Source organism: Octodon degus, unplaced genomic scaffold (genome assembly GCF_000260255.1).
Source record: "Octodon degus isolate 3935 unplaced genomic scaffold, OctDeg1.0 scaffold00094, whole genome shotgun sequence".
Classification (NCBI taxonomy): Eukaryota; Metazoa; Chordata; class Mammalia; order Rodentia; family Octodontidae; genus Octodon; species Octodon degus.
In genome coordinates, this window is record NW_004524670.1 from 8,816,078 (window position 1) to 8,841,719 (window position 25,642).

General features: G+C 41.4%; 1 protein-coding gene and 1 pseudogene across 1 annotated transcript in view; both read right to left on the bottom strand.

The window, feature by feature from the left end:
• Positions 1-1,096: 1,096 nt before the first annotated feature.
• Positions 1,097-25,642, bottom strand: part of Ctnnal1 (catenin alpha like 1) — a 53,512-nt gene continuing 28,966 nt past the window's right edge. Inside the window, exons 10-18 of the mRNA XM_023722928.1 lie at positions 23,174-23,324; positions 17,667-17,704; positions 11,282-11,329; positions 11,039-11,193; positions 6,483-6,531; positions 3,376-3,432; positions 2,860-2,973; positions 2,078-2,161; positions 1,097-1,965 (exon numbers count right to left, since the gene is read on the bottom strand). Of these exons, the coding sequence (XP_023578696.1) occupies positions 1,900-1,965; positions 2,078-2,161; positions 2,860-2,973; positions 3,376-3,432; positions 6,483-6,531; positions 11,039-11,193; positions 11,282-11,329; positions 17,667-17,704; positions 23,174-23,324 (762 nt within the window). The 3' untranslated portion in view covers positions 1,097-1,899. The remainder of the gene's footprint in view (positions 1,966-2,077; positions 2,162-2,859; positions 2,974-3,375; positions 3,433-6,482; positions 6,532-11,038; positions 11,194-11,281; positions 11,330-17,666; positions 17,705-23,173; positions 23,325-25,642) is intronic.
• Positions 19,209-19,808, bottom strand: LOC105743048 (annotated as a pseudogene).

The window sequence follows — 25,642 nt, forward strand, 5'->3', positions numbered from 1 at the left end:
ATAACACTTGACTGGTTAATGAGAAATGAAAAGGGTTTGGAAAAAACCAGGCTTTTCTAGCAAATGCAGGTGTTATAATAATGCAGGGTTAAGCTGGTCCCAGCAAATATGTTGTAGTCATTCAGTCTCAAACATTCTAGTTAAAAGTTTACTTCTAGCAAAGAGGTTACTGGAGAATATGTCACTCGGAGGCACAGATGCCTTGGAACAGAACAAAGATGGTCACATTGTTTAAACCAAAACAGTTTGTGGCTTAATATTAAATACATTCGAATTTCAACTTACAGGATTTTAAATCTTGTGTCTTTTTTCCCTGAAGAGTTCAACACATATATAGATTTAAATATTGTCTTTATTTAAAATAGTTTCATGCAGAAGAATTTACTTGATGTATAAATTCCCTTGGCTCCTTTTGTTGTGTTGTTCAAGTCACGTTATCCCTTCCCCTCATGCACATGTGCTTTCACAGGTGTATAAAAGTCTGCTGCAAATAAAACCCTAAAATTATGTTTGGTGCTTACAAAATTCTAAAGAGTTCAAGTGACAGGATGACTGTTCCCTAAATATACCCACCATACATGACACAGATCGAACCAAACTGATGATGCCAACCTGAAAATGTGGGCACAAACTAGTCGATCTCTTAAGTAGCACAGTGATTCCTAAGACTTCATGTAAAATGATAGTAAGAAATCTATAACATTTCTTCACTTCATTCTCTCAGTATTTTTATTCTGTAATTTAAGAGTATTTTGATGTCACAGAATGAAAATTATGCTTGATTTTACAGTTCAACAAAGTGTTTTATAAAGGTCATTAGCCAAGCTGTGTGCATCTTATTTTCTTCCAGAAGACAACAAAACATGGACTAATTGGTAGCACCATTCTTCATGGGGCTTTGATGAACAATGATTTTGTGGGTGACCCAGATAAAGATCATCCGAGCAGCTAAGGTTTCCACTGTCATTTGGCAACTGATGGATATGACTGATTTCAAAGTGAATCTCAAAGTATTAGGGCACACTGACATACTAGAACAGAGTAAACCTCACCCTTCCATCAAAACCTCACCCCATAAACACTTTAAACCATAAAGTTTAAAAGACTAAAGATGTTTATTTGTTTTATAATGAACATTCCAATGCCACACATATAAAGTACATCATCAGGAATTTAATCAGCCCTTGGTTTCAATATTCTGTCTGTATTTGCCATTTCATCAATACTGAGGAGAGTTCAGAAGTGTTTAAAGCAGTAACAAGTAACAAAGGCTTAGGATTCTAACACTAGGACCAGTTGGCCAGCTATTGAAGAGTTAAAATGGGAGAGCCATTTTTCTTCTCCAGAAGTTGCTTCAGGATTCTGTTGCCTTGCTTCAGACAGGAGGAGAGTGACACACAAAGCCTCACAAGGGACCTGTCTTACATGAAATGTCTGCTGGAAAACACTGGTGCTAGCATGGTCATGGGATCTGAGGAGTTCTTCCACGGGCAGAGGGATTGCAGAGTCCACAAGGTTAAGAAAAACACTGTGTTCAAACTACTGTATGTTTTCTGCTGAAATTTTCTAAATGATAAGCATAAATAAAATAGTGATACGCCAGAGTTGAGCATGTTCAGAATAGCTTCTTTGGATGCTGCTGTCAATAAGACAGTCGGGATATTTGGTTTATCTTTTAAAGAACATTATTAGTACAGTGCTCCTTTTTAAAATCACACTGCAATTAGAATTCTAGCAACGCCCATGGCATTTGTTAGTTGACAACTTCCCATTCTGAAGATCACACAAGCAGTGTTTTCTTTATAGAACTGTTAAATTTTTGCAAATGTAAAATATTATTTGCTTCCTTAAAATCCCAGTTTTGCCACGATGATCCAGAGGTCTGACCCCAACAGCTTCTCAGGTTTTACTGTCCGTGGCATCTCTGTTTGTAACTGAGACCCATCTGCTATTTTCTATCTGAAGCTGGAAAGAGTTAAGACAATGAGATGCTGCTTTGCTCTGAATAAAAAAAGATTCATAAATACTTTTCTGTACACTAATAAAAAATGAGTTTAAGATAGAAAAACAACCTCACCTTCTTCTGCAGTTTGTAGCACAGTGAGAGCAGCTGGACCAACAGAGCCATCATGGATCTGGTCTTTGTAATACACTTATCAACCTAAAGCAACAGAAAGCATGCAAATCGCACTCTGCAAGTAGCCCTTTAACAAGCTTTTCCATTTATTTGTTTTTGAATATTTGATTTCCCCGTCATGGCACTCAGAGAACATCAAGGGTAAAAATATAGGCACATGAGATGACTAACCCCAGACAGACATGGGGCCAGGTCACTGCCCACAGACGAGGTAGTGGCAGGAAAGGCCCTAGTCTGTGGTTCCTTGCACTCTGCACCACTCCTTCGGAACTGGGAGCCCAGAAGAGGTGTTTGTGCCTCAGGCAGGCAGTGCCTTAAGGATTTCAGGGTAGCTGCTCACTACTTGGGAATTAATCTATCCAAAAAGCTAATTTGAGGGCTGGGGATTTGGCTGAGTGGTAGAATGCTTGCCTGGCAAGCTGGATTCCCTGGGTTTGGTCCTCGGCACCAAAAACAAAACAAAAAGCTAATTTTGGTTTACCCGCTGTTCCCTGCAGTTGGTTATAAAGCAGATAATAAATGATCCTGGCAGTTAAGGCATGAAAATTAAACTGACCTATAAATATTTACACTGTCGTCCCCCCTCTCCCCAGCAGCTGGTGCTAACCTGATAAGGACAGAAGTCTGCAAGCTTCTCACAAACCTTTATTTTGATAATCAGTACATTGTACATTGTTATCTTCTTAGTGGTTATCCATAGTACAAGAAGCAGACTCACATACCTTTAGAAATACTTTATTCTGCAAAGATGTTTTAGCTACTGTCTGGAGCTGGTGACATAGTGGAATTAGCTTGTTTATTTCCAGGAGAAGCATAAGCTTGTCATCATCTTTCAGCTGAAATGTAATTTAGGAAGTTATAAGAACTTCAACAAAACTGTATCTCTTACACTTTAAATACCTTAATATCTTTTTTTTTTTTTTTTTTTTTTTAAATGTAGTTCAGGGTCTCAGCTACACAGATCAGACTCGTAGCAGTCCTCCTGTTTGCAGCCTCTCAAGTGCTGGGATTACAGGCATGCGCCACCACAGTCTCTGTTGCACTCTCAGCATGACCCAGGAGCAGGGCCAGCAAGGCAGGCAGGGGATCTAATCCTTGGCCACGGTGCTCCACCTAAGCAGGCACCTCAATCCAATGAGCTATCTGGCTGGCCCTTTAAATACCTTTATATCTTAATAATATACAATAATATGTAAACAACATTTGCCATGAGCATTGGGGAGACTGACGTATGTTACCTGTTTTGAAAAAGCTTGTACACTTGAAGTAAGCTTTAATCCTTCTGTAGCAAAAACCTGGTAGAAAGGGAAAGCATCACCATTTTAGGTTGATGTCTTATGGGTAAATATAATCTTTATATAATTTTAAAAACATAACTTTTTAAAAATATGTCATAGAATTCCTAAAATTTTTGTTCTGCCCAGGAAAACAGATTTACTGGATTAAGAAGTCTTCCCATGACCCAAAACAAAGTCAGTCTCTGAGAAGGTCTCTCTGGAGACCTCTAATACTAATACTCAGCCTGTAATATTAAACCATACAAAGTCTGTTTGGGTTTCTGAAAAAATCCCAAGCTCATAACCTCCAATTAAAAAAGGATAAATCTTGGAGCATGAGGTGAAGTTTAAAACTTTGCTTCTTCCACCTGAACAAGATTAAATTTGTCACCTATAGAAACATTCCACAATCATTTTGAGAAGAACAATTTGGATTGCTGTTGTTCGAGATTGACTGACTACTGTGCATTACACCATTTAGTGACAAGAACAGAACAGCGATGAAGAGTAGTGAATAATAAGATTGGACAGCTAAGATAGGGCTATGTCAGAGGTTAGAATGACATGGAGAATATTTTAGAGTGAGCAGCATCACCAGGTGAGGGATGAAGACTTAGCTCTCAGAGCTGTAGGAAGCACAGGGTGAGTCTGGGAGTCTTTCATGAAGAGGAACAATGGGTCTTTAGGAGCTAAATAGAACTATGCAGGAGGAAGCCATGATTCCAGGTTTTTATTGACCAGCCGTAATTAACATGTTGCTGTTCCTGGGTACGGACACTCTTGAGTTCAGTCTCGGATGTTTCCCCATCCTTTGAAAGGGAAACCAATGAGCATCTAGATTCTGACCATCCTCGATGGTTTACTTTGCCACGTGTTCCCCACCATGCCATATCACCACTTGCTGTTCTGCCTATCTTCTTTCCTTTTTAGCCTGCAAGCCCCTTGGGTGTAGGATCCAGGTCTGTCTCATGGAATATAAGGGTGTTGAGACAACCTTAAAACTACTAACTCCTATCAGGCACACTTGAAATCCCAGCTACTTGGGAGGTTGAGGCAGGAGGATAGTAATTTCAGAGCCATCCTCAACATCTTAATGAGACTTGCTTCAAAAAATAAAGGGCTGAGTGTGTATAATTCAGTAACAGAATGCCCCTCGACTTTATCTCCAGTACCACAAACAAAAACCTGGTAACTCCGAAGTCTCTGTTTCTGAACAACTTGACATCAGTCCTGTGTGTTCTACTTGCCTTTCATAGTTAATATGAACAAAAGAAAGTACTCTAAATCTTTCCATCTAAATCTGGTGTTCTCCAAGCTCCATGTTCCTTATCTGAGTAAATCAGACCATCCTTTCCCATGTGGTCAAGTCAAAAATCTTACAGAACATAAGTAAAATCAGTCACTGCTTCTTAGAACCCACCCACCATGAACATGATGCTCAGAAGAGAAGTCCTTCCCTGGCCTACAGAAGTGTCACTTTGCTCTGGCTTGCACCACTTGCCTCCTTACTCCTCTGGTTCTTCTAGCCCTACCCACAGAACCCAGGGCCTTTGTATTTGCTCTTTTGGAAATTCTGTACCCTGTATCCAACTCAAGTCTCATTTCATTACTGTCTTTTTAAAATTTATGTATTTGGTATAGGGTCTCAATACGCAGCTCAGACTCAAGTGATCCTCCTGTTTCAAGCTCCTCAGCCCTGAGATTACAGGTATGTACCACCATGCTTGGCAGGCCTGGGGCAAGGCCAGCATGGCGTGTGGTACTGGGGATCGAACACAGGTCCTTGCACTTGCCAGGCAGGCATTAGACCACTGAGCTATCTCCCCGGTCCCTCAGTGCCTCTATTCTAATGTCCACCTTCAAGAAGTCTTCTGATCCCCCATATGACCTTGATATTCTGATCTTATGTGATTTTATCTCTAACAACTTTATATGTATATGTGTACTAGATACTTCATATTGTCTCTCTCCTCCCACTAGAACATAAGCTCTATCAGGCCTGGGCTTTGCTTAGTCGTTCCCCCCCCCCCCCGAGCTCTTATCTAAGACACAGTACAAGTTTAGTATTAAAATTTTTGAATAAAAGATGCATTTTATGGTCATCTCAGTGGGGAGCAATGAGCAGACATTGATTTAATCACTCAGCTCTTCTGGAAGAAGGCGAGTAGTGCACAGCAGAGAATGGACATGGACCAAACTCAACAGAACACATCCCAGATTTCACCTAGCTGCTTTAAGGGGAGTAGCTCTTTTACAGTCTACCTCACATAAAAACCCAGAAGAAATATTTTCTGCATTTCTTCTGTGTTGACAGTCATGTGCTCAATCTGAAAATTTTCCTGAAGCGGTCAGGGTGGAAGTACACAGAAGCACCAAAGGAAACTAGACAGGAATCGCAAAGTGATAAAAATTCCAACTTTCAAATGTAGAAATACTTTAACAAACAGACTCTTGTGGGGGTCAGGGGAAGCCGGCGGGAATCTTGCAACCTCCTTGTCAATCTACAGACACTACCTGGAGAGAGGAGAGCGGGAGACAGCACATGCGGGGTTCCATTAGGTGCAGGGCAGAGAGGAGAGCACCAGCACATCTGTCTCTCCATCAGTGCCCCAGTTCAGCGTAAATGTGGGTGCACAGGACACTAGCACTCTAACGTTCTTCAGCCCATGACAGCAGCTTTCCTATGCAGTATCTCATGTTATCCGTATGATTCATCCAATTCAATGATGACAAGTCAAAAGCCTTCCTAGACCTCCGGGAGGTACAAGGGGCTGTATCGGCTCACAGGTATTTTCATCTACTTGGGAAAACCTAAAACGCACTGTAGCTTTGACTACCAATAAAGCCTATTCAACTTTATCCCCATAATACTTAAATTTCTTTCTAATGAGATAACCTAGAAAGTTCCATAAAATGCTACGGCAAACCTCTACTTTTCTACCATTCACTATAGTACACAGGTATGCACACATGCAAACAGCCACGTGGCATAAGAAATCTTAGAAAACCCCCACAATCCACTTTTGCCCAGAACTAAAGAAGTATCATAAAGTAAAAGGAAAGCATACCTCTAGGTGATGAATTATATCCTGGGAAGTTTTCAACGGCCCCTCTCCTCTAAAATAGAATGAGTTATTAAAAATTTTGAAAAGTTAATGCCAGAAATTTGGTTGTATAATAATAAAGTTTTAAAGCATTCTATGTAGTAACAGTTCACAAATTTTGAAAAATAATATGAATAGATTTATACTGGCTTTTTTTTTTAACTTTTGTGAGTTGACTCTAAAAGCAACTTTAATATGTCTTTTTAGGTTATCGCCCCCCCCCCATAAACATATATATTAATGTTACAATGCAAGAAGTTTAAAACTGACAAGTTACTTTAAAGTTGTATTTTATTTTCAGTTTGCTCTATGAATTGAATATATGAGATGTCTTAACAGAAAGGCCTTTTATTACACAATGGAAACAGGACCAGACCAAAAGTCAGGAAATTCTCCATAATTATAATTTCAATTCTAGTAGAAACTCTGTCCAGCTTCAATGAGGCAATATTATTTTATCTTTAAATCTAAATGTAAAAAATAATCATAATAATACTTGTGTTACCAGTCTTATCACGAGATTGGAAATACCAGATTATCAACTACAAAAACAATTAAAACCTCTAAAAAATGAAAGTAAGTTCTAAGGAAAGCATAAATGCACTAAGAACAGTGAGATCAGATGTAAGGGTGGCATGTTGGCCTTGCACGTGTGAAGTCCTGGGTTCAGTGCCCAGTGTCCTGCCTCAGCCTCCAAGAAGGCAGAGCACTACATGGGGCATAAATCAGATCTGCACCCTAGTGGCAGCCAGCTCTGCCACTAAGAGCTGTGAGATGTGAACAAATCATTTCAGTTCTCTATTAAACCCAGGGTGAAACGAAATCATACAGCAGTTTTAAAATCTCTAAGGCTAGACTCACGGTGCAGCCCAGTGGTAATACACTTACCTAGCATGTGCAAGGCCCTTCATTCAAGCCCTAGTACAGCAAAAATGAAACAACAATTCTGTAAGGCCTGGCCTTCATTTGATATTTTTTAACTATAAAGTACTGAGGATCTTAATCATATAATCAACTATTATAAATTATTGAGAAATGATATAAGTTATTGCGGTGAACTTAAGTAGTGGCCTGAGGAAGCGCTGTATGATTGCCCTGGTAAACCATGAATTTTGATACTGTGAAGGTCAACAGTTGGTCTTAGAAATAAGTACCTAGATAGGGTTGGTGAGCCACAGATTTTAAGGGAAAATGGAAAAGACTGTTAGGGAAAGCACGTATTTAAACCTGTGGATAAGAAACAAAACCAATTTAAAACAGAAAAATAACCAACCTGAGATTTGACCACAGGAGGCAATTACATAACCAAGACTTACCTAAATGATACAAGGTATTCATGTATTACAGAAAATTTCCCTCTTGCAAGTCAATGATTCCTAGCCACGAGGATCAATATGGTTATATCTTAGAACAAGTGTCAAGCCACAGAACTTTAGTAATCCCTACCGCTAACGGACCTTAACCTTTATGGGATAGACTCTGTCCTTTACCAAAATCTACTACATATTCTGACTCTGAAACAAAAAAATGCTGGCCTGAAATACTCTGAAATAAGAATTAATAAACAGGGCTGTAACTTGTGTGTCTCACTGCTAGGTGGCTCTAAATGTATGGACCAGCAGTGTTATAAGCATGACGGTCCCGTGGGCAGCGTGGGGGTGGTCATGCATGTACCACCAGTGCATCACGCTGGCAAGAATGTGCTAAACAGGCAGTTACAGTCTTAAAAAAAAATGCTGATGAACCTGTGGGCAGAGTTTTGTATTTCAAAACTACTTTCATTAGGTTAATGTATTTTCCAGTTTTTATTAGCTAAAAACTTTTAAAACATCATTTTCATTCTAATTAGTGATATCTAGCATGAGTCCAGCCAAAAGTTGAAATTTTTGTTATTTTAGTAGTCTGGAAATTTACTGAGTATAGAAGAGTTCCATTTTGTGTTCTTTTGCAGACTGAGGCACCAGATTTTAAAAAGGAATCCACTAAGAAGGGAAGCTAATAGTCATGCTGGGAAAACTCAGTCACAGGAGACCCTTGCTCAGAATGATTAAGGACAACAGAAGGGAACCAACAGAGGAAAGTCTCCTAATGATGAGGCATTCACAAATGATAGCTAAAGAGCAGCAAAGGTAGATTCTATCATTTCTGCCCTCCTCCTCCAGAAAAAGTATCTGCCTTCAAAAGGCAGAAGGCAGAAGGCATCACTAAAAAGAAAATGCAATTTCCCAGCTAAGATACGCTTTTTCACTGCCCCCAGTCTTTTTCAGGAGGGGCTCCCCACAAATCTAGCATCCCTCATCATTACTCTCTACTGCCTCACTTTCTCCTCCCATCAAAAGGACACACTCTTCAATCCTAGGCACCACATGCCAGTGCTGGACCACCCCCAGGCACACTGAGCTGGTCACTAAGACCTGGCAAGGTGGTACATGCCTGTAATCTCAGTGCTGGGATGGCTGAAAACAGGAGGATCACTACAAGTCTGAGCTGTATAGTGAACCCTGTACCGATACATTAAAAAAAAAAAAAAAAAGACACTTATCTTTCTACTCTTCCTGGTGACTGCAAAATTAATTTGGATAATGTATCTTTTCCTTTCCTACATTTTCATCTGCAAGTAAAGCTGCCTTTGAGAGATAGCGGCTCTTCCCACATGTTACACATTCTGCCCCACTGCAGTACTGGGAATGGAACCCAGAGCCACCACACTAAGCTACATCTTCAGCCTCTTTTAATTTTAATTTTAAGACAAAATCTCACTGAATCATTAGGTTGTTGTTCAGGATGGGCTTAGACTTGCAGTTTTTCTGCCTTAGCCTCCAGGATTAAAGGCATACACCACATGTCCACAGAAGGTAAGATTTCTTAAGTCTAGGGCTCATTTTTAAAAGCCGACTTTGACTGCAGATATAAACTACTTGTACAGTATCAGTTTGTTTTTGTTTTTTCCCATTTATATATTTGGTACAGGGTCTCACCATACAGCTCAGATTCATAGTGATCCTCCTGTTTTCGGCCTCCCTAGTGCTGGGATTACAGGTGTAGGCCACCATGCCTGGACTCAGTTACAGGCTCAGCAAGCTCAGGGGTGGGGCCAGTGCAGCATGCGAGACTGGGGATTGAACCCTGGTTCCTAAACCTGCCTAAGCAGGCGCTTAGTCTGTGGAGTTACCTCACTGGCCCTAATATCAGTTTTATTAATCTTTTAAAACCAAAATGAGGGGGCCTGGCCCTAGCTCAGGCCTTTAAGTGGCTGCTTCCACAAAGCTGTCAGCCTCAGGTTGCTGGAGTTCGAACCTCACACCTCTCCCGCTGGCCAAAAGTGCCCTGAAGGCATTCGAGGAACCAAAAAAAAAAAAAACAAAATGAGTAGGAGAAGGGTTAGCTAGATGGTATAAATATTGAAATCAGTTATCTTCCAGGTTTCCAAAAAAAGAGAAAGCAAACTACAGAAAGTAAATGAAAATTCTGAAGTTGTTTCTGGATAAAATTCTAGAAAAGATCATTAAACATTTAACATTTTAGCTAGAATTACTATACAATGTGTATAAATTACTGTCACAAAAAGACAGTGGAATCTGATTAGTGTTAATTTCAATAAGGCCTTTAAACCAGGCATGGTTGTACACATACATAAACCTAGTAATCTGTAGGCTAAGACAAGAGGATTACCAAGGGTTTGTGGCCAGCCTGGACTACAAAGGCTCCAAAACAAAAGACATTTAATTAAGAGACTTGTAATATAGACAAGACAGAGAATGGAAGAAAGATAAAAGGGAAATTCTCATCTCCATAATAAATTCTGACTCAGAAATTTGGCACAAAGGTAGGCCTCATAGCTCCATTCATTGGTTTATGTTTAATTAATCACTTTATAATGTTATAAATGGCATACTCAGTCAGGTGTGATAGCATACACCTATTATCCCAGTTACTTGGGAGGCTGAGGCAGGAGGATCCCAAGTTCAAGGCTAGCCTGACAACTTAGTGAAACTGTCCAAAAGATTGCTGATGATATAGTTAGGTGTGGTGGTATATACCTGTAGTCCCAGAATCCCAGCATGAGGCAGGAAAGTTGTTAAGCTTGAGGCCTACCTGAATATAGTGAATTTAGGGGCACCCTAGACGACATAAAGAAATAGATAAAAAGAGCTGAGAATGTAGCTCAGTGGTAGAGCACCTCTGGGTTCAATCCCCAGTCCTGAAAAAAGAAAAAGAAAAGGCACATTCTGTAAACATACCCATGCTGGCTGAGACACACCACTGTGCAGGATGACAAAAGCATAATGTAAAATTATTTCAAGATTATGGAAAGCGTGGTGCACTGACCAGTAAAGGATCCTTTCTAAATCTAACTCTTAATGAAATGTGTCTTGTTGCTGCGTCTGCTGAGTTATAACTGCTTCTTGTCTTTTTTTTTTAATCATACATTCACTGGCATTAACCCATCAATGATTTAACACAGCACTTTGTCTTTTACCACATATTGTTATACTGATCATAAAAATCAAAGCATTTACCTGGTAAATAAATAGAGAGAGTAAGCCATCCTGGACATGTTCCGTCCATATCGAACAATCTCATTCTCCTGATCCTCCCACTTCTCAATTTCACAGTCGGCGTCAGAAGTAAGCAAGCCCAGCTTGAGTCCAAGCTTCGCTATCTTGGCTTGCTCCTGCAAATGGACAGCATATTCACAACTTTGTCGTGACGGACACGAAGGGAAGATTAGATGTACGACAGCAGAAAGGAAGAGGCCCTACCTCAGAGTCAGCCTTGTCGGGCTTCAGTGATTTATTTACATTGTTCTTCTGTGAAAATAAAAAGATTGTGGTATCTTAGAAGGCAGTGTATTTAAATGTAAGGAATTCTACAGTAACAGCGTAACTAGTATTAAGGTCTAATTTTAATATATCCAGTATATACTTAAGTTATACTAAGTAGTTTAATTAGACCGCCAACCAATTGCAAATCTCTGGCTAGTAGGAGAGTTCAGCTCTGCATGGGTTGCTAGTTAGAAGTCGGGCTGGCCAGAAGAGCAGATCACTGTCCCCTCCTGCTCTTGTCCTGTCTGCAGCTGCTCTCTGCTTTTCACCTGCACTTCAAGGGCTTCAAGACAACTTCTGCACTGTTCTCGGACTCCCATAATAACGTACCCTAAAGCCTCTCTGACATCTCCATTGCGACAAGTTTATGATGCTTCAATTATTCTTAAGAGTATTATTCTGTACATATCTTTCTATTCTTTCCTAACAGTTTTGACCTGAGATTCATTTCCTGTACCTCCTGTGCCCTTAGATGGCTGCACTTCAGAAACACCTTACTTTAATTGCCTTCTGTGTCGCTAATCCTATATCCCACATCATAAAGAAATTATTCTGAGAACTTAAGATTTAATATGTGAACCAGTGGCTTCCTACTTATGAAAATCAAGTTTGTTTTTATATAAACTATTTGGAACTAGCAGGGATAAGTCTATGAACTAGGTTATCAGGCTAGTACACAGATACTTACTTTAAGAAGAGAGTAACAGGCTAGATCTACCACTACCAATAGCAGTATTTCTTTGAAAATACATGCAAAGGCTGTCTGGAGATGATCGCCCACAAGGAGGATCCCTCCAAGTCTGAGCTACAGTGGGAGCTGCCACAGTGGATGCAGGAATCCCAGAAGAGCTGGAAACAAAAAGTGGCCAGCAGGTGGATAAAGCCATTTTTAAAAATGGAAACATATTTAAATTACGTATGCACAGAAATACAAATTGGGCATGTAGTCACATGCATGCACATAAGGTATAGATTACAATAAAACGAAACATTCATGTGCTTGTTTAACTTAAGAAAAGCATCATTACCGTACTTCTGTGTACAGATGCTCCCCAGCTTACAACAGGGTTATGTATGGATAAACTCCATCATACACTGAAATAGCCCTAAGCCAGAACTGAACGGAACGCCCTGGCCTGTGGACTGTGACAGCCGTGTGTACGGTGCACTGCCCGCTGCCAGTTATTTCCCCTCAGGATCCCATGGCCCAGGCCCACTGTGCCTGCCCAGCATCATGACAAAGGCCCTCCATGGACCACAAGCTCGGGAAGACGTTAAAATTCAAACTTCAAAGTACAATGTCTATCACATTATGTACTGTTTTCACACCACTGTAAAGTGAAGCAGCTAAGTGAGGGGCCATCTGTGCCTGCATGTGTCCATGCATGTGGGTGTGCACAGAATCAGATACCACAAACCTTTTGACCAACAATAGGCCTCATATACCATGTGTTTCTTCCTAAGATTATAGTACCTAGCCATCTTAGTGGCGTCAGTGTATTCTTAGGGCGTCTGCACAATGATAAATTCTCCTAATAACCCATTTCTGAGAATGAGTCGTCACTGTTAAGTGATATGGGTTTGTGTGTGTTTCCCTTGTTATAACCTATAAACATGGTTGCTACTTCTTTTTTTTTTTTAATATTTATTTATTTTTATTTATTACATTTATTTATTGTGTGTGTGTGTGTGTGGCCAGCTCAGCCCACCAGGGGGCGGGGCTGGCTGGCATGTGGTGCTGGGGGATCGAACCGAGGTCCCTGTGCTTTGCCAAGCTTGTTTCAAGTAGGTGCTTTAGACCACTGAACCATCTCTCCAGCCCATGGTTGCTACTTCTGACCAGCTAGTCTGTCTCTAGTTTCACTACAAAACAGGACTTCCAGACCAGGTAGACAGTTCAATGGCACAAGTGCCTGCCTGGTAAGCACAAGGTCCTGAGTTTGGTATCTGATATAAATAAATAAATAAATAAATAAATAAATAAATACTGGGTCAGCTTTTCCCTTTCTCCATCCTATAGTTTAGATTTCCTCATTGAACAAAGATTTTTGAGATTTTCCAATGATATTTACTATTGAAGACATAAGTGAAGCTAAAGAACAGAAGGCATACAGACAGAAACTATAACTATATACGTACACTGCACACATAAATACGAGCCGTCTCCTATCTCCCTAGAAAATAATGGGCATGATCATGGTGTCCCTGGCTCCTCAACAGATAGCTGCATCTTCCTTGTTTCTTTTCTGGGCCTCATAGACTTTAATGCAACTGGTAATGCAGTCAAGAAATTTGTGACAGTCTCAAGGTTTTAGGTTTTGTTTTATTTAGAATTTTATATCCCATCTCATTCTTTTTACTTTCTTTCCTTTGGTACTGGGAATCGAACTCAGGACCTTGCACTTACCAGGCAAGCACTTGTGCCACTGAGCTGTATCCCCACCCCTACTGAAGTAGTTAATGAAGGCAGAGAGGGCACTGCCAAAAATGGCAGACAGATAGGCTTGATGCCATGACCAGGCTCACCTGCCATCTGGTGGACACTATTTTGGAATGAAGCCAGATGCACTGGTTCCCTTTAAACTAAGATTTTGAACCTCAAATAGCACCAGCCTGGGGCCGGGCAGATAGCTCAGTAGAATAAGCACTTGCCTAGCACGTGCAAGGGCCTGAGTTTAATCCCTGGTTCCGCAAAAAAAAAATAATAAAATAAAATAAATAGCACCAGCCTCCACATTTGCTTCCTCAAAAGGATGGCTACAATTTTTTAGGACTAGAATTAGATGCTCAACTGAAGAATGGTTAGAATGGTTCATGATTCTAAACTGCAACTAAAAACTTAAACAGCAATTCAATAAAATCTTGCTCCTCTAAATCAATTAAAAGCTCTGTGATATTTTTTCTTAACCTCAAAAAATTATCTTGGGAGCTGGACAGTGGCACAGGCCTACAATCCAGGCACTCAGGAAGCTGAGGTGGGAGGATCTCAAGGCCAACACCAGCCTGGACTACATGGCAAGATCCTATCTCAAAGAAAAATATTTTTTTTTTTTTTTTTTGTAGAGGCTCAAAGTTATAGCTCTCACAAAAGTCTCTTATCTTTATATGCTTGAACTCTGTAGGATATTAGCTATGATATGACCTGTTGGGGTTAAGCTGGATTAAGGCACAAAACAGGCAAACTTCTATCCATACTTTCAAACTATTCTGATAGCTTAATACGCAGAAACTGTCTTCCAAAACCAAATGCCACAGAACTCTTTTGCAGTTTACTTTAATAATAATGATTTATAAAAACGTACAAGTAAAGGAATGAGACAGGGCACTGAAGTGTTATGACTGCCTCTTCACTAGCTACGTTCAGTTTTCTAATGTGATTTCAGCATTAAGTATCAGTCTCAATTCAGAAAATACATTCCCTAGCAAAGTGCCCTTTATAAAATCTGGGATTTGTCGTCTGTCCTTCCCTTACATCAGCCACCCCCACCACCACGCCTACACTCCCACCCCTCATGGCCAGTGCTCCCTGCGACACTCTGCTCTTCACCAGTGTTGCTATAATCACCAACAAACCCCCTCTCCTGCTTTCTTAAACCTGCATGCTCCCAGGGAGTAGCCACTAACTGCGTGTGGCTGTAGCATGCCTGAGGAGTGGCTCTCTGAGGAAGAGGAGCTGTGGGAGTGGGAAAGCTCAAGGTGACAGGAGGACTAAGAGACTCCGCCATCGTGTGATGAGTACCGGTTGGCAGGAAAACAGTTGGCACAGGCTGGATTAAATAAGATATTAAATTCCACAACTTCCTTTTCAAAAACACCATTACTATAACATTTTAAATTATGTATGTGCTTTGAAATATATTTCTGTTAAACAGCCTTGAGCCAGGCAGTCAGAGAGCATCCTGTCTTTTGCACCGACTCAACAAACTATCAAATTAGTGTCTGAGTGTTAAACTCGTGCCAGGCAGTCCTAGGCAACAGGAATGCCACAGTGAGAGCAATGTCCCTGTACATCCCTACCTGTGGAGTGTGTATTTGAGCATCTCTCTCAGCATTACTGCACTAGTGCCTAGTGCCTGGAAAATAGTAGGGGGATCAGGGAGTACCGAATGGTTCCGTGAATAAGTGAATCATTTTTTTGTCTGTCTCACACAATACACTTGACCTGTTATAAATCCTATGAACCATCCAAGAACTCTCTTCTTTGTGATTAGGAAACTAGTTCTAATTTTTTCTGGGGTATAATCTTTGATTTTCTCATTTACACTTCTCAGATACTACTTCTAACCAGTTCATTGTGTTTCCTCCTCTGAAACTAGTTATTAGGACACTTGATGGTTTTCGAATCATGATAACCAATTCTTTTTATTATCATATCTGTTTTTTTCTTTTCTTCTTTTTTTCTTTTCTTTTCTTTTCTTTTTTTTTTTTTTTTTTTTGAGACATGGTTTAACTCTGTAGTTTAAGCTGACCCTGATCTCACTGTGTAGCCCAGGCTGGCCTCAAACTCACAGTGATCCTCCTACCTCAGCCTCTGGAGTGCTGGGATCACAAGTGTGTACCACCAGGCCTGCCCATTTCTGTTTTTCATAGCTTACATTTCATTAAAAATTACAATTTTCTATAGAATGATCACTTCAAATGCACTGCTTGAGTCATCAGAATGTCACCTGTGTAACATGACTGATGTTAAAAGGCTGCCAGAGAACAGAAATTCTCACTTCCAAAGGAAATTTTTTTTAAGTACCAGGAATATCCAAAGGAATCTTAGGATCACTGCCTACTTAATTTATTCCTCTGTATTTCTTTTTTTTTTTTTTAATTTTTATTTATTTATTTATTTATTTATTTGAGAGAGAGAGAGAGTGAGAGAGAGAGAGAGAGAGAGAGAGAGAGAGAGAGAGAGAGAGAGACCAGCTTAGCCCACCAGGGGGCAGGGCTGGCTGGCATGTGGTGCTGGGGGATTGAACCGCGGTCCCTGATGCTTTTGCTAAGCTTGTTCTAAGTAGGTGCTTTAGACCACTGAGCCATCTCTCCAGCCCCTATTCCTCTGTATTTCTTTCTCACACATACATGGCATGTTTTCATTTAGGAGAAAGCACATGAAAGTTCTTAGTTTATAGAAAACAATTTTGACATTGCAAATTAGACTCAAGCATGGAAAACAAAATAAATTATTACTCTGCTGAATTAAAATCCCCAAACCCAGGGCTGGCAAGATAGCTCAGTGGACTACTTAGTGCCTACTTAGGCAAGTAGAAGGACTGGGGTTCAATCCCTGGTACACATGCCACACCAGCCCCACTCCCTGGTGTGCTAAGCTGGCCACCGAGTCCAGGCATGGTAGTGCACACCTGTAATCCAATTCTGGGGAGGCTGAGACAGGAGGATCACTATAAGTCTGAACTGTGTAGTGAGATACTATACCAAATACATTAAATAAATAAAATAAAATCCCCAAATCCAACACAAACATTCAGAGGGTAGCCCATATATCAGAGTTTACTACATAGACCTAGAGTTAAAAGCTGTACAACGAATAGTTAGTACATTCTCACCAGCTGGAGCTATCACTGGTATAGGCCTGACTAGCCCTTGGTGTGGCTTGTATCTCTGGTAGTACAAATGCATCTCATCACTTTTATTGGTCTTTTTACTAACAAAATTCAAAAAAAGCTACTCAATGGGACAGCCGTGCCACTGATCATTATCAGTGATTCAAGCCACTTGGCAGAGAGACATACACATTATGGCCCCATTGTGAACATGTTAAGAGCCTAACTTTATTCTACAGTGGAGGAAGGGCAGGAACAACAGGCAACAAGCATGATCTGTTGGCCATCTTAGGGCATGCCTGTAATCCCAGCACTTGAGAAGCTAAGGCAGGACAACTGCAAGTCGAAGGCCTGCCTGGGTTACATAATGAGTCAACGTAAGACCCCATCTCAGAATCAATCAGTCAACTCCTGAGGGCCAGGCAAATAGCTCAGCAGATTAAAGGCACAGAGGCCAGAGGTTCGATCCCCAGGCCTGCCATGCTGGCTTCACCCCTAGGGCGTGCTGAGATGGCAATTGAGACTGGGCATGGTGCCGTGTGCCTGTAATCACAGCACTTGGGAGGCTGTAAACAGGAGAATCACTATGAGTCCGATCTAGTAGTTAGAACCTGAACACCCTGAAGATCCTTCCCTAAAAAAAAATACAAAAAAATATATATATAAAAATGAAAAAAATCGATCAACCCCTGCAAAGAAAGCATAACTTAGATTCTGAATTCACATACACACATATGCAAACATTCTGAAATATACATAATTCTACTTACCATTGGCTTTGGCAGTGGAAGGTAGCCATACTTCTCTCCTACAAATAACATATATAATTTAAAAACATTTTTCTGCTATTCACATTTAACTTCTAAAACATTAAATGGGAAAGTTAGTACATTATTTTGACAGTCTATTAATTATATGTGGTTGAGAACTAAACTCCTGACATGGTGACCAAAATGAAGACTGAACACCCGCACCCCTGCTGGCCAGTCTCTCCTGACATAAAGCTAAGTGAGACAAAAGCTAAATGTCTCACTGACATTGATTCCCACTTACAGTTGGCTTCACATAGAGCACTCCTTTTACCAAAATCTGTCTCTGTTGAAGCCAGAGACTTTTTAAATCAGTACCAGTATCAGTGCTTCTTCCTTCTCTGCACACACCAAACCCAATCATTTACCCTAATGACATATTCTCAGTCAGGGAGGAGAATGACCCAGTAAACCAGAAAGGAAGGTGAAAGCAAGCAAGCAAACAACAAGTTGTTGGGGCTATGAACGGACACAGGGTGTGACACATAGACAACTAAGAAAAGAAGGCAGATAGCAAAGCCACCTCATCCCTGCCACATTTACAGTGTTTCTGGTTTCCAGATTGTGGACAGTCAGGTCACAGTGGATGACAGATACTTTTTTAGTGCTAGTCTGTGATATCTAGGTTAAGAATTTAAGTAATCTTGTATTGTGTAATGGAAGATGTCTCCTGGCTCTCTCTTGCTTGACACCTTTTGAAATGTCCTTTTTGGGATCTTCTAGTCATTTCTGGAATGGACTTGGAAGGGAAAAGAGCAAAACTCAAAAACCAGGAGCTGCAGTTCTGAGCATTTTTTATAGAACTGGTTCACTCAGGCCAGGGATGTAGCTCAGTGACACGGCACCTGCCTAGCAAGCGCAAGGGCCAGAGTTTGATTCCCGGTACAAAAAAAAAAGAAAATAGTAAAAAAATAAATAAATGAAAAAAAATTTTTAAAGACCAGAATTGGTTTACTCTCAACAGAACACCCAGAGCTGGATTAAGAGAGTGAGCAATTGATAAATTTCACTGTTGGCATCATCAGATTCAACTAGCCCTGCTGTCTCTAGCTTATTCACCGGAGCCATTGGCATAAACTTCCTCAAATCTCACATACATTTGGGATATCACCTGTGTCACAAGGTCACTGAGAGGATGCAGTGAGACAGTACACATCTCACACTTACCAGAGCAGCCTGCACAGAGTAAGTTCTCAATATATGGCACCTATTATTATTGTATGACTGTATTATCATGCGAATACCTTTCCTTTCCTTTCCTTTCCTCCCTTTCCCTTTCCTCTTTCTTTCTCTCTTGGTAGTACCAGGGATCGAGCTCAGGACCTTGTGCTTGCCAGTCGAGCACTTATTCCACTGAGCTGTCTCCCTGGCTCCCATCTAGTAGACTTCTCAGTGATCATTTTTATAATTTAACCCGCACAGAACATAGCAACTTGTAGGTTCTTTTAATTTTTCACTGAATCTTTTCCTGCTTTTTAATTTATTTTTTAATTTTATTTGCATTTATTTTATGCTTAATTTATGCCCATGCCATAGTTTTTGTTTCTCCAGTTTCTTCTGGGATATCTTTTTCTTCTGTGCAACTTCCTCCTCTGGTTTGGGAACAGTTTGTTCCTTTTCTGTAAGGATCATCTCAATATGGCAGGGGGAGCTCATGTATGGATTAATCTGGCCATGAGTTCTGTAAGTACGGCGGCGCATCTTGGGTGCTTTGTTCACCTGGATGTGTTCAATAACCAGAGAATCCACATCTAAACCCTTTAGCTCAGCATTACTCTCTGCATTTTTAAACATGTGCAGCAAAAATTCAGCACTCTTTTTGGGTCACTGACCTTGTGTCCAGCCCCACTGTTTGGGGGCACACCTACCAGCTCCACCACTGTAACACTGGAATGGCACACACTGCTTCTTTAACATGACATCCTTGAGATACTTGGTGGCCTTTCAGATATGCAGACCCTTGATAGTCTGGGCAGTTTCACGCGTGTTCTTAAAGAGAACACGAAGATTTGAGCCTCTTGATTTGCATGATTTTGTGGGGTTTTCTGGGTCGAGAGAGCAGCGAACCATTTTCACAGGTCACCTCAGGCCGCTCACAGGAAGAGCTGCTTGTTTAATAGAAGCTAATCTTGGGAGGAGAAAGATACCTCAGAAAGCAAGGACTGAACTAATGCTGCATTCAGTATCCTGCAAGAGAAACCTTTCAGAGGGCATCAGTTCTCCCCTGGAGAACAACTGAGCTTCTTTTGTACAGACAAACAAGCTAGGCTGTTTCTGGAGGTCAAGAGACTTTCTATAGCCAGGAGCGAAGGGACACACCTCTAATCCCAGGCCACTAGGAGGCTGAGGCAAGAGGATCACAATTTGAGCCCAGCCTGAACAACTCAGCAGGTAGCAAAAGTCAGTCTCAAAAAAAGAGTTGGTGGGGCCGGGGAGATGGCTCAGTAGAATAAGCGCTTCCCTGGCAAGCGTAAGGGCCTGAGTTCAATCTCTGGTTCCGCAAAAAAAAAAAAAAGAAAAGAAAAGAAAAAGGGCTGGAGGTGTAGCTCAGTGTGAAGACCTTGGGTTCAATTTTGTGTGTGTGTGTGTGTGTGTGTGTGTGTGTGTGTGTGTGTGTGTGTGGTGGGGGAGGAGGGCTCTTCTACAGTGAAGCCAGACAAGCTATTCCCAAAACCCCCAAAAGTGAAGAGATATAGCAGAAGAGGAATATCAGAAAATAGGAGAGAGAATGATTAAAGGGGAAAAAGACCTGGTGCTTTTTCTTAAGCTGTTTATTTAGCTTTGCTGGAAGAATAATGGTGGTCAGGATGCTGACGAGAACACAAACAGCAACTGTTCAGAGCTTACTAGGAATGAATTTCTGAATCTTCACACCCACCATGTGAGGTAGTTATGCCATTATTATCCCTGAATTACAGCCATCAAACTTGAAGACAGATGTTAAGTTAAGAGAATGGCCAGGGCAGGATGGGAACCCAGGCAGTCTTGTTTCAGAAACTGCTTTTCAAATTCTACCCAATGCTGTCCTTTAGCATAAGATTGTCACTCAAATCTCAGCACAAGGAAGCAACAACTTAATGGGAAAAGGAAATTTAGGTTTTTCTTTCTCAAGCTTAACAGCTTCTATGCTAACTGCTACTCAGAAGTTAGCCTGGGGTTAAAGGAGGGAGTGTTGAAGGGTGGCTTTCTGGAAAGGAAATATCCTTTTTAATAGAAATAAAAGAAGAAAGATCCACCCCCCCCCCAAAAAAAATGATAAAACAGGGCAGGCCAGATAGTTCAGTGGACTAAAGCACCTGCTTAGGCAGACGCAGGGACTGGGGTGCAGGGACCAGGGTTCAGTCCCCGGCATGCTGTGCTGGCCCCACACCCTGGACGCGCTGACATAGTGATTGAGTCTGGGCATGGTGGTGCAGACCTGTGATCCCAGAGCTTGGGAGACTGAAAACAGGAGGATCATTATGAGTCTGATCTGTGTATAGTGAGGCCCTGGAGATACTGTACTAAATTCATTTTTTAAAAAATGATAAAATCATCTGGCTTAGAAAGAATGAAGATCCCAGACACAAAGAGGAAGGTGCTTTGGGCTGTCAGTCAAGGGACCAGGACAAAGAGAAATCCAGGTCTATTTCAGGTTCACGATGAACTCACCAGCCCAGGGATATAGGACACTCCAAGTGCTGCCTGTCCAGCCATACCCTGCCTTTAATAGGAGAAGATGAACACCCAGCACAGAGCAGTATGAAAGAAACCTGTCCCAAGCCCGATGGCCCCTGGTGGAGGAGAATCGGCTGGCTGGGCTTGGAGCCACATCTTTTTGGGCTGCAGCTATTAGTAAAGTTTCCCACCGGGCACTTGGAGCATGCCAGCAAGTGCGTGGAAGCCATCACTTCCCAGAAAAATAGACACGCAGTCCAGTCGCTGGCACTGTCATGGGCCAATGTCACTGGATGCAAGAGGGGAAACGACAATGCTCCTCAGGGTGTAATAACAGGCTGGCAGCACGGGCAGGGAACCTTCTCACCCGGAACTCAAAATGACACCAACCTCAGCTTGTGCTCACCAAGGCTCTCACAGCTGGCAGGGGCCTCCGTGTCCACTTGGCCAGAGGCCTTCCTCACCCTGCCAAAGACACTCACACTTGCTGGGGCCAGGAGGGCGCGTTGACACCAGTGAGAAAGGGACTGGGCCCGGCAGGCACTCTGGCTCCCCAGACCAGACACCTTGCCTCACTCTACTTTCTAACAGTCCCTCCAGTCCTTCCTCAAACTATAGCACTTCCATCACCTTTCAATAGGTGAAAGCGTGCTTCCTATAGAACCCCCTGTAATTGAGAATACTTTTAAATGCTTTAAAATAGTATGCTAGGGCCAGGGATATAGCTCAGTGGCATAAGCACCGGCCTGGCAAGCGTAAGGTCCTGAGTTCTATCCCTGGTACCACAAAAAAAGAATAATAATAATAAATAAAATTGCATGCCATTCACACTACCATCAGAGAATTCTTTAAATGTGGAAGCATGGTAAACATTTATTTTACTTTCAAATGACATGACATCTATAAAGTCTATCATTCCTTGATTTTTAAGCAAATATTTATCATAAATGGATATTTTAATATGAATTGTTTAAATATTCTTATTCAGTAAAAACAAATATGTAATTCTATGTTATGACATCAATAATATTTATTTTTTAGAAAAGATCATGCTTTGACACTAACAGAAACCATTTGAAGGGGAAAAAATAATTGTAAAAAACAAATAATAGGACATACAGTACAATGGGAAATAAATAAAACTCCCAGTGGATATAAAAATAAAGAGTAAACACAATGTCTTCCTATTCACTGTACAGTGCTATTCTACATACTGTAGAACTAGCAAGGAACTTACCCACCACAGGCAATATTCCAAGTTTATGCAGTCATCAAGGAAACAGATTTCATCCAAGTGGAAGGAAAGCAATTCAAAAATCAAATAACTACATTCATTTCATTATGAAGATAGTAGAATTAAATCAGAGAATTTCTATATTACAGAAGAACCTTGTACAAAAACTAAATATAACAATTGAGGGGAAATAAAAAAAAATGACTTAATTGCAATAGGAAAACTGGAATGTTAATTCAAGAAATCTTACACTATAGTACAATAAATCTGACTGCTTAGATACTATAATAAAGAAAAGAAAAACAGCACTGTTTTGAAAAACATTCTAAAAATTCAAGTGGGCTATAACAAGATAATTAATTTTTTTTTTTTTTTTGCAGAACCGGGGATTGAACTCAGGCCCTTGCGCTTGCCAGAGAAGCGCTTATTCCACTGAGCCATCTCCCTGGGCCCCAAGATAATTAATTTTGCCCCCAAAGGCTAATACTAAAAAAAGACTTGGATTACTAATAATAGAGTCACTAATATACAAAGGAAAAATGAAGCAATGCGCTGCAGTGTGCAGGCAGCCGCTCACCTCGTCGTCCTTCAAAGACGTCGCTGATTTCCCTCAGCAGCGTGGCCAAGTCACTGATTTGGGATTCCCAAGCTTCACAGAATACATCCAGGTTTTCTTTAGCAATTTTACTAGATGGATGCAATGTCAGCGTTTCAGCAGCAGAGATTATCTGAACACAACACAGAAGTCTAAATCTTAAAATCTGACCCCATGAAATCACCCTGGAGATCACATTTAAATCTGTATGACTCAACTCAGAAACAAGAGTCAGGCAGGGTGGCATAAGCCTGGAATCCCTGCTACACAGGAGGCTGGGGCACAGGGTTGAGAACCCACAGCCTGCCTGGACAACTTAGTGAGACTCTGTCTTAAACTAAAACATCCAAAGAAGCTGAGGATGCAGCTACGCGATAGCATGCCCTTGGGTTGATTCCCAGAACAAGAAAAAAAAAAAAAAAGACAACCATGAAAATTATGAAATAGTTTCTGCACAGAGGCCCCATGTTGAACAATATATAACAGGACGTCTGTTTTATTAAATAATGTGATCTACAGAAAATGATAAATTATAGGGAAATTTATATAATGTGATAAAGCTGCATCAACATGACTAACAAGTTATGTTGCTATTCCATGAAGTTTTATGGGATTTCCTTCACACTGACAGACATGAATATGTAAGACATTAAAATGGCTATTCATTTGCCTACTGTGTGCCAGACACTGTGCCCATCTTGCAGGTGCTGGGAAAACACTTGGGAATGACAGAGAGATGTCCCAGTCTTCACTGGGCTCACAGTACAGTGAGACAATTTAAAAGATATGACATAAGATTTTTTACAGGAATAAATCATGTGCATACACACAGGATAAGGAAGGCAGAGGGGTACCAGGTGCTTGCCACAGTGTTTTCAGTTAGTTCTTCACCGAAAAGGTGAGAGAGTCACAGGGAAAATCACTTGGAATGGGGTTGCCAATATTTTGCAGCGCGGACAACTCAGCAAGTAGATCAGTGTGAGCAGACTGACGTGAACAAGGCAGCCTGCAGCTGCGCAATGGAAGAACAAACATGGCGAGAACTGGGCTTTCTTCTGAGTGGAAAGGATGTCACCTCCTTGGAGAGCTTGCAGAAGACTATGGTCAAAGCCAGGCTAGCTGATAAGGTCAGCACCTTGAAAGAATAAAACCAGGTGCCCATGGGGGGTGGGGTGGGCAGTCTCCTAGGCTCGGGGTTGCCAAGCAGATGGCACCAAGAGAAAGCAGGCACAGGGCTTGCCAGGGAACTAAGGCCAGATTTCAGCGCTGCTGTCCTCCCAACTAGGGGCCTTTGCACAGCATACAAGCTGCTCAGTTGTGCCCTGAATGTGGTCTAATATCTTAAAGGATATATAAAAATGACGTTGCTAAGGCAGAGATACCTAGAAAGAAACATAAATGATCCCAAAGGCATGCTGTACTTCCTTAAATCAAAGAAAGATGGCAAAGATCAGAAAACGGGCAATAAGAACAGAACAGTCTTCTCAAGAAATGGAAGTTACTGCCAGGCATGGTGGTGCATGCCTGTAATCCCAGCACTCAGGAGGCTAGGGCAGAAGGATTGTTGTGAGTTTGAGACCAGCCTGGGCTACAAAATGAGCTCAAGGCCAGCCTGAACTGCACAGCGAGACTTGCCTCAAAAAGATGAGAGAGAGAGAGAGAGAGAGAGAGAGAGAGAGAGAGAGAGAGAGAGAGAGAGAGAGAGAGAGAGAGAGAGAGAGAGAGAGAAATGGAAGTATGACAGGCTCCAACATCCCAGGGAATAAAATATGACCATCCCTTCCTAATTGTCTGCTGCAAGGGAAGCAGTCGATCCCAAACTGAAAGATAACAAGCAGGGCTTGGGAATAGGAGCAAGAGCTGACTGCACAGGGCAGGAGAGTCAAAGCATCTGGTTCTACTAAAATACACTGGTGATAAGGTTTAAGGAAACACCAATGAGCACAGGCAAATACTGACGGCTTGCTTTCTCCCAGTAAATAGGAGTCTTCTGTTTGCAGCAGTGCCCAGCAGGTGACCACTTGGGAAGCTGACCCCTATAGCTGCTGCCTCCACAGTAAGGCTCTGACACAGTTCTCCACAGGGAAGCACAGGATCATTCTGCCAACGGCCCACATGCTGGAGGGCATGCACCAGCACTACACCTAGGGTACTGGCACTGTATCAGAAACCCAGGGCTCAACATCTATCACCCAGAATTGCAAGTCCTTTGGTTGACTATAATAAATGGAATAAGGACGCCTGGAAAACTGGCTTTTAGAGCTTAGACTCTAAAAGAGAAAGGAAGAGTTGTCCTTTATTTTTACTTGGCTATAATATTGGACAGAGATAGTACTAAATGGAATATCAATTTTAAAAGGCTTGGTTGGGGCCGGGGAGATGGCTCAGTGGAATAAGTGCTTCCCTGGCAAGTGCAAGGGCCTGAGTTCAATCCCTGGTTCCGCAAAAAAA